General features: G+C 37.0%; 1 protein-coding gene across 1 annotated transcript; it reads left to right on the top strand.

The window, feature by feature from the left end:
• The first annotated feature begins 6,289 nt into the window (after positions 1 to 6,289).
• LOC133779459 (MAP3K epsilon protein kinase 1) lies at positions 6,290 to 7,404 on the top strand. The gene is made up of 5 exons (XM_062219418.1): positions 6,290 to 6,338; positions 6,610 to 6,683; positions 6,773 to 6,863; positions 6,934 to 7,017; positions 7,399 to 7,404. The coding sequence occupies exons 1-5, from the start codon at positions 6,291 to 6,293 to the stop codon at positions 7,402 to 7,404; spliced, it is 303 nt and encodes a 100-aa protein (XP_062075402.1). The 5' UTR covers position 6,290.
• Positions 7,405 to 10,081: the final 2,677 nt, after the last annotated feature.

Here is a 10,081-nt window from a genome sequence, read left to right as displayed (position 1 = left end):
GTCTCCCCAGGTACTGAGGTAATCCATACATCCCGGGCTATCATAGAATTCAGCCCCCAGACGAACCTGTCTTGCCTGGCTGCATCTGTAGGCACTAGATCAGGTGCAAACTTCGCCAGCCTATCAAATTTCAGGGCGTACTCAATAAGTGTCATGTTGCTCTGTATCAAACTAGTGAACTTGTCAACTTCCCTGCCCTAACGACATTACTGCAGTACTTCTAGTTGAACAAGTCTCTGAAATCATCCCAACCCCTGATAGAAACATCTCGAGTCTGAGATGCCACCTTCCACCAAATGTGGACATCATGTAAGTGGGGCATGCCAACCTATCATTACCTACCACCCTCATGAAGTCAAGGAGGGAGGTGGTCAGGCCCATTCATTGTTCAGCCTTAAGTGGATCTGGTCCTCCCTCAAAGATCGAAGGATGTTGCTTCCTGAATCTCTCATACAGAGACTCCTACTAGTTCCAAATATCAAGTTGTTGTACAACTGGTGCCACAACAGGTGGCAAGTCTAGTGTAGCATTCCCTGGCAGAACCTGCTGTCTCAGAAGGAGGATCTCTTCCTCTTGACTCTGAAGTCAAGCTTGCATGTCAACAAGCATCTGCTGTCAGTTCTCAGGGACTGACAGAGGGTTCTGACCCTGGTTATCATCTCTAGCCTCGATCTCGGGACTGGCTAGTCGAACTGATAGCCTTGGAGGCATAACTCTCCAAGTATATCTACAATCAATGACTCGGCTGATCAGGCAATGATAACGGTTTTATTTAACTCACCCCACATTCTAGTGCCAACAATCAAGCAACAATAAGCAATCACAATGCTAACAGGCATTCCAATAGTACTATCATGCAAATAAACTTGAATTTTTAGATACACATAGCAGTTAAGAGCCAGGCCATCCCAGTATATCTCATGCTTCCTATTAAACAGGCAGATAAGGCATTCATATCTTATTTAGACAGTAAAACACATAACCACTTATTTCGTTACCAAACCCTGAGTTGAGCTTGTCTTTAGCAGTGAGTGTACATGCCCGGCCAGTCTTCAGGAACCCTTAAACCTAGATCACTCTGATACCAAGTTGCGATGCCCAAGATAGCCAAGTCCATTACACTGTGTATTTTGAATAGTGATGGACTTTTTAATCAAGTCGTTTGGATATAAACGTGTTACTAAAGATAACTAATGGATTAGGGTTAAAGAATTTGTTGTAGGAATAGTTGTTTTTCATTAAAAGGTGTGAGTCTGTACATGGGATCCCAAAATAACTGTTTACAAGGCCTTTACAATTCCCAAAATAATTACAACTTAAGGCAGCCTAAGCAGCAAAATTTAGTTAGGCTTTAGTCCTTGTTGATCCCTTGGTCATGGTGGTCGAGCAGCTACTCATATACACACCACCCCTAAAGCACTCCAATTTACGACTGGTCCAACTTTCCCTTTCCCTTACTTGCCCCACATAGCACCCGTGAGCCAAGGCTCAGCAAGAAAACTTAAATCAATGAATACAAAGAGAAACAGCATATAAGTAGTGAACTTTAATCGAAAAATTCATTAAGTAAGGAGATATGAGTAATAAGCTTGCAGAAATGATCTACTCAATAAAAAACATAGCCCAATCTCAACAATCAATACAGTTAGTTAAGTGCAATCAACACTTCTATTTATTTAAGTGACATTCAGGCTTGGTGCCCTTAGGCCGAGTCCTCTGGTCTTACGGCCGACCTCGGCTCGCTTAGGCTAGGCTGCATTTCGCACTCTTAATGTCGGCCCCGGCTCCCTTAGGCCAAACTTTCAGCATAGATATAACTACACACACACACATATATATATATTGCATAATCACGCAATCAGATACATCATATACAGGCATGCCTAATCGAGTAATTATAATTATACGTACAGTCATATCCACTAACAGGGGTCCAAGACCCGCTCACAACCAGGGTGCAGTTTACTTACCTTGAGTTTCGTGCGATAGATAATACAACCTCAAGTAGAATCTTGATCCTGAGCCTTGCGATAATCTAGCCACAACATAAACATACTCTTCTTTGGGATTGATTCAAGCCTTGAGCCTTACTCTAAACCCTATCCTTAAAATTACTATTCTATGTTTTTCAGGACATTAAAAAACATCTCCGAGCCCCCAAGTGGGCCACCAAATGGATTCCCAAACTCCCCGAGCCATAATCTTAAAATCAGCAAAACCACACTTCGGGAAACCTGGCATTGTCGCGCTTGGAGAAAGTTTAGGCTTTCTGGGGTACTGGCGCGGTCGCACCCTTATACTCGATACCTCAATCCCAACCAAAATTTCCTAATTTCTGGGACACTAGCGTGGTTGCGTCACAACCTAGCGCGACTGCGCTAGGTCACCAGAAACCTAAACACTACCCAAAAACTTAGTTTTCTTCCCCAATTTCAATCTTACAACTTCTCCCTGAATCTCAGACTTGAAACTTGACCCCAATTTAGCATTTCAGCAGATTTACGACCATAAAACATCCTTAATAGCGTAAACAAACAACAACCTATAACAAGGTACCCTATATACACACTTAAACCGCAAATTTCAAAGATTCTACCTTGTGAAAATTTGAGTTTAAGAGCTTACCCCAAATCTGAGAATCTCAGGTCTAAAATGTGAATTGAAACTGAATTCCAAGCCTCCTAGAGCTTCCCAACACATTCCTCCAGCAAAAATCTATACTAAAACTTCCTAGAAAACTCAATTTCATCAAAACTTGCCTAAACCTCTTCTTCACCAAGAACATCAAAGTTTAAAATGAAAAACATAGTTATAAGTCCTTACCTTCTCTGAATTTCAAATCTCCTAGAGTGAGCATGATTATGCAACCCCTAAATCCTCCCCAATACCCCAAACTTCCAATGAAATTCCCTCAAATTCCAGCCTTTGTACCTTGTGCTCTTGAGAGAGTGCTTGAGAGTAACCAAAGAGGAGAGGGAGAGCTTACACGTGAATGGGAGGGGTTGCAACTTCCTTGGGTCTAAACCAAGGGTTAATTGACCATTTTACCCCTTGCCCTACTAAAACTCAAAGCCTATTCCCAAGGGCAACTTGGTCATTTTCCATTAATCCCTACTAAACCTCAATTTACATTCCTAATTTCCCCATTAAAGTACTAACCCTCCAAATATGAATGTTTCCTCCAATAATGTTCCACTAATTTCCGACCTACGCAAAATTACCAAAATACACCTTGGCTTACCCCGAGCTGGGTATAAATCCCGATTGTGACTTTTTCGCCAAATTGCTCTAAAGGATCAACTTAAGCTTGTCATCGCAAATATATCCATAGAATAATGTGGTTCCAGTCACATAACACTTATAATTACAATTATACCTTTAACAGGTCAAAATTACGAAAATGCCTATTTTTAACAAAAACAGGCCCACAATCACATTTAATACATATAAGCATGCCTAAATAGTTATATCTTAATATAAATCATATATTTCTCATAATCACACATATATTCAATTAAGTACATGTAATAATCCATTCATGCCCTCCCGACATGCTAATCAAGGCACTAAGTCCTATTAGCAAATTCGGGATGTTACAATTATCCCCTCATATTGAAAATTTCATCCTTGAAATTTACCTGAATAACTGGGGATGTTGATCCTGCATAACTGACTCTAGCTCTCAGGTCCCTTCCTTGATCGTGTTATTTCTCCACAAAACCTTAACTAGAGGAATCGTCTTGTTCCTTATAACCTTGTCATTTCTGTCTAGGATCTGCACTGGTCGCTCCTCATAAGACTAGTTTGTCTGTAGCTTTAGATCCTCATATCCCAATACGTGGGTCGTATCTGACACATACTATTGAAGCTTTGAGATGTGAAACACATCATCAACTCTTGCTATCGACGGGGAAAGAGCCATCCTATAGGCTACCTACCCGATCCTCTCCAAGATCTCAAAAGATCCTACGAACTTAGGGCTTAACTTGCCATTTCTTCCAAACCGCTTTACATCCCGCAGTGGTGAAACTCACAGAAACACGTTGTCCCCTACCTGGAACTCCACGTCACTATGCTTGCGGTCAGCGTAGCTTTTCTATCTACTCTATGAGGCGAGCATTCGAGCTCGGATCTTCTCAATAGCCTCATTAGTCTTCTAAACCATCTCTGGACCCAAATATTTCATTTCTCCCATCTCATCCCAATGAATGGGAAACCTACACTTCCTTCCATGCAGCATCTGTATGGAGCTACTCCAATCGTCGACTAATAACTGTTATTGTCTAAAAAATCAATCAACGAGAGATACTTACTCCAAGACCCCTCAAAATCTAGCACGCATGCTCTAAGCATGTCCTCCAATATCTGAATCGTCCTCTCAGACTGTCTGTCTGTATGAGGATGATAGGCCATACTGAACGTTAACTGAGTCCCCATCGCCTTTTGCAAGCTTCCGTAAATCTTGGAGGTAAAAATGGGATCCTGGTCTGACACTATAGATTTTGGAACCCATGGAGACGTACAATCTCCCTCAAACACAACTTTGCATACTGATCCACAGTATAGTTTGTCCTCACCGGCAGAAAATGAGCTTACTTGGTATATCTATCCACTATCACCCATACGGAATCATGTTGCCCCACTGTTCTTGGCAGCCTCCCAAAAAATCCATAATAGTATCTTCCCATTTCCACTCGGGAATACCTAAAGGCTGTAAGGACCTCGCTGGCCGCTGGTGTTCAGCCTTTACCTGTTGACAGGTTAAACACCTCGCTACATAGTCGAACACGACCTTCTTCATCCCAGGCCACCAATACAACGACCTTAGATCCTGGTACATCTTCGTGGTGCCTAGATGTAATGAATATGGTGTGGTATGAGATTCATCAAGGATCTCTCATCTAATACCCATGTCAATCAAAACACAAATCTGAGCCTTGTATCTCAACAAACCCATCTCTGAAATAGAATAGTCCTTAGCTACTCTAGCTAGGACATCCTCTCTAAGTTTCTTTATGCGTGAATCGTTCATCTGACCCTCCACTAGTCTCTCTAAGAGAGTGGACTGTAATGTAATATTGGCCAACTGACCCACTACCAACTCTATCCTTGCTCTGGTCATGTCTTCCGCCAACTCCTTCGATATCTGCTTCGAGCTAAACAACTGTCCTGGGCCCCTTCGGCTCATAGCGTCTGCCACTATGTTGGATTTCCCATGGTGATAAAGGATCTCACAGTCATACACTACAACAATATTTAGTATATATTACATTAAAGAATATCATATATTTAGAAGTGATATTATTAAGTGGGGGATTAAAAACACACGGAAGACATATTTTGGCGCCATATGAATAAAACTCAGGTGCCAAAATGAATTTATGCCAAATTCCCTAAATCTAAGTTACCCTTTCTCTCAGCCTCCATCTCTCACTCACAAAAACTCACTCCGCCCTCTCCTCCCTCACGAAGACTCACTCCGCCCTCTCCGCCCTCACGAAGTCTCTCCGCCCTCACCGCCTCACGAAGTCTCTCTCTCGTCTCTTCTCTCCAGAGTGGAGATCTTTCTCCGTCTCATCTCGTCTCATCTTCTCAACTCATCTCTGCCTCATGAAGACTCGCTCCAGAGTGGAGCTCTTTCTCCCCCTCACAAAGTCACGCTCCAGAGTGGAGCTTCTCTGCCTCACGAGTTCTCTGCCTCACGCCCACTATCTCAGGTTCGTTTCTCTCATCCCTGATAATACAAATTGTTGGCTGAATGTTGTAGATTGATATGATAAAAAAACCCATCTTTGATAGAAACTAGATTGATATGCAATTTTACATATTGTTATGTTCAATGTTCAAGAGAAACAGATATGAAGAAAAGATGTAGAGATTGAGTCATTTGAACTCGAACAACTTTTTTTATTTAATATACAGTTTTCTACTACATTGAAATGAAGAAGATATTGATATTGATTGGTAAACAACTGTAGGCCTCTACATAATTTTTATTTGGCCTCTTATTTTGTGATCTAGAAAGGGCCAGTAAACTACGATTCCAGTAATGTTAATTTTTCAATCTAAAAATGGAATACAAAAGTTGTTATTCTTCTAATGTTTAACTACCAAACAAGTGTTAATGGAAGAACTAGTTTGGTGTCTATTCAAAAAATTGCTTCCTTTTCGTCCTTACAAATACAGATATGATTGACATTTAATTATTTTCAGTGTTTCATAAACTGTTTATTTTTTAGTATCTATGCATGACTACTAACTTAGTCTCTTTTCTCTTTGATGACTTTCCCATGGATCCTTTCCACGTAACTTTACAGCAAGAGATAGATTTACTGAAGGTACTGTTATCTTGCTTGTATGACTCAAGTAGCGTGTATTAATTATGCAGTTTTGAACTCACAAATAAGAAAGATTGGTTGATGCATGCCAAAACCTGCAGGATAGCAATGAAACTTTTGAGATATAAACTGAGGACTTCCATTTTAGTTAAACACCATGGATAGCTATCACTTCATTGTTATGTTCTTTCACTTGAGTTGAATCCTACAACTAGCATCCTTGGAAGAAGGTGAATGGTCAGAGACTGATAAACCTTATTCTCTTTTGCAGAATTTGAACCACAAAAATATTGTGAAATATCTTGGATCCTTAAAGACTAAGAGTCACCTCCACATAATTCTTGAGTAAGTGGATGTAAAACTTGTGTATGATATTTAATTGTGTGACTTTTATTTTGAAAAGTCCTATTATTTACTCCGGTTAAAATTTGTAGATATGTGGAAAATGGCTCACTAGCAAACATTATCAAACCAAATAAATTTGGACCCTTTCCAGAATCACTGGTTGCGGTTTACATTTCACAGGTTTGTCAAAGTCCTTGCAGTTTGATTTATATTTCCCCCTCCTTTTCTAAATTATATCATTATGATATAGGTTTTGGAAGGCTTGGTATATCTACACGAACAGGGTGTAATTCATCGGGACATCAAGGGTGCTAATATATTAACAACTAAAGAGGTAGATTTATATGTGTGTTTGTATATATTTATACATAGCTTCATTCCTTTGTATGTTTATTCACTATGTCGAAGTTATCAACTCAATAGCAATTTTAAGAATCTTTCACGTAAAGTGTTCCATGGTGCATTGATTTCATTATGGTTATCATATCTCTTAATTGTTAGTCTTTATGCATTGATGTTTGAATGGTGTGATACATATATTTTTATAAATATTTTATTTATTTTCTATCTCTAGTTCGAACATTATGACGCCACTCATAGTCTAAAATATGGTTTGGTAGTGATACCTAGAGAAATTTTTTAAGTCAATGTGTTGGTTAAAGTGATTGAAAATTTCAGGAAATAGTGTATAGCTTTATGTTTTTTCGCATTGTAGGAATGACAAATATATGTATATATATAAAAATAAAAGTAGATGAAAAGAGCCACTGTAAAGCAAAAACTCAAAAAATAAATAAATAAAAGACATTATGTACTGAGAGATACAAAATAACTCCAATCTCTGAGAAAAATAGAGAAATGAATTCATTTAAACTCATTCACTTTATGCAACCATACAACCTAATGTCTATTCTTATATGATATCCACTCTTTGTTACTGTCAGCATCTTCAAAGAATTATTATTATTATTATTATTGTAGTTAGGTTGGGGTTTTCTGCTGCAAATAGCCATATATTTAGTGCATGTCATAAATATGCTTATACTCTTCATTATTTTTGTTGCTGTTCAAATTTTATTGTGCTTACTAAGATCCATTGACAAGGTTACAACAAAGGATTCTGAAGCTTGTAGTAGTAGTAGTAGTACATAGTCAAAGGTTTCTGAAGCTAGTACTAGTAGTAATAGTAGTACAAAGTCAAAGGTTTCTATAACCAGTGGTATTAGTATAGAGACAGTGGTTTCTGAGCCCAGCAGAGAGTCAAAGGTTCCAGTACAGGAAACAAAGAAAAAAGATGCTTGTTGCATTCAGTGATAGGTGTTGAGTATATGTGAAATCTGTAACTCTATTGGGTTTACAAATTTCATCTACAGAAACCAAAATATGTAAAATAATTATAACATTGAAATCTATGAGATGATTTAGTTTCCTTTGTTAAAAAAAAAAAAAACAGAATAAGAGTTGAACTAAAGGAGGTTATTATATTTTTTAATCAATGATCATTTGAGTATGTAAATAATATCTATGTCTTTGTTCATGTAATTTTTATTTTGATCTTATAAGCATGTTGTTCTTTCAATATGAGATAATTGTGACATGACTTTTTGATTTATTGGGTTCTCTACACAAGTTTCTAAATTTCTTTAACTCTTTCAGAAATTCAGAAAAGAAGACAAGCAACTTTAGGGAACTGAGGCATTTATAAAGGGATCTCATATTTTCATCTCAGCTAGGTTTGGTTCATTTGGCTATTTTTTCACTTTCAAGGTATTCATTATGTAATTTTTTTTAATGATGACTCCTAATTAAAGGTCGAATGATGTTGATAGTTTATTAATTGGTATGTAATTTTGCTTTCATTTTAGTGGCTTCATTGGATTTCAAATTGGAGGGAACTTTATTTGCAGCAGTTTGCAAGAGGTATGTTTTCTTTTATTTTTGTTAAAATACTTTGCAAATGTTAGAGGAGTTTGAATATCTTAGATATTCATCCATAGTGAAGTAGGTTCTGAGATTATTATTAGTGTGTGCTGCGATGATAACGGAAGGTTGATAACTTGTGTGTATTAGTGAAGTAGGTTCTGAGAAATTTGTGTGCTGCGGCGAGATAAGGAAGAAAACTTGTGTGTTGATTGAATATTTTGAATTGATAATGATTGATGGTTGTTAATAAATATGGCTGGAATGTTTTCTGATTTTCTATTAGTTATTTGATTTATATCTAATAAACTTCAAAAACCATAGAAATTTGAAAGTAGAATCGAAACCCATGTGGGGAAATACATTAGAATAATTATAGAAATAGCTTCTTGCAATTAAAAAACTTGGGTAATAAAATGTAAAACATTTTTTAGTGCAAGGCCAGTACATAAAAATTTTTAGTTTGAATATATACATCAAAAACCAAATACAAAAGAAAGAGTAACATCCCATTAACAAAAGTACTATTAGCACATAAGCACATAAGGTAAAAAAACGCCAATAAATTCTTTACAATTTTTTGTTTATTAATTCTTTGATCATTGAACCGCCAAAAAATTCAACTCATAAAAAAAAGGTAAAAAATGAATTATAACATAAGCACTTAATCATATCATCTCATGGCTCGACCATTTTACAATTTGTGCTTTTAGTCACTTCAATCTTACAGTTAAGCATGATATATAATTGATGGGGGATGCCAATTTTAGAGTGAAACTGCCAATATGATATGATAACTCAGTTCGAAGTTTTATCTTCTACTATATAACCTAAATCTTTATTTTTTTAAGGTGTCATTTTAAAGAGATAGCTTTAAGGTGGTCTGCAACTTCAACAACAGTAGTCATCACAATTTAAAACTGGTTTCCAAATGCATTTTTCAAATGAAACATTAACAACAAAACCCTTGGTTTATTCAAAAGAAAAAAAAACACTTGGGATGTGTCTCCAGGTCTAGGTGTTGGGTTGCATGAAGTAACCCTAATAGAAACAATAAAACATAATATACATTTATATTAGAAATTGAATATTGTAAAATTTGTCACTGGTAAACATTTAGGCTTGTCAAGTGACAGCATCACAACTTCAAACATAAGAACTAACATTTCCTAATACATGCAACGCTTCAAAGATTCAATGAATTAATTTAAAAATTCTAAGCATTTTTTGGAGGAAAAAAATGTAATATGCTGATTATTTCTCTAACTTGTCAAGTGAGAGAAAGAGACAAGTTAGAGAGAGAATCTGAATAAGTCTGATTATTCATGAAACAAGTCTTACAATGTTATTGTTAGGTCTTTACACAACCTTAATGTAGAAATATCTTTGTAAATAGCTAGAGTTATTTGTACAACTATATTTAGGGTGTATTTGACAGCTTAGTTTAGGTTGTATTTTTTTCCTAATTTCCTTGATTG

The sequence above is a fragment of the Humulus lupulus genome, chromosome 5 (genome assembly GCF_963169125.1).
Source record: "Humulus lupulus chromosome 5, drHumLupu1.1, whole genome shotgun sequence".
In the NCBI taxonomy this organism is placed as follows: Eukaryota; Viridiplantae; Streptophyta; class Magnoliopsida; order Rosales; family Cannabaceae; genus Humulus; species Humulus lupulus.
Note: the sequence above shows the minus strand (reverse complement) of the source record. Positions and strands in the feature narration are given on the sequence as shown.

Coding starts and splice junctions, on each gene's coding strand:
- LOC133779459 (XM_062219418.1), top strand. CDS start 6,291: ATGGATCCTTTCCACGTAACTTTACAGCAAGAGATAGATTTACTGAAG. Junction 6,339..6,609: donor AAGAGATAGATTTACTGAAG/GTACTGTTATCT, acceptor TCTCTTTTGCAG/AATTTGAACCACAAAAATAT. Junction 6,864..6,933: donor TTGCGGTTTACATTTCACAG/GTTTGTCAAAGT, acceptor ATTATGATATAG/GTTTTGGAAGGCTTGGTATA.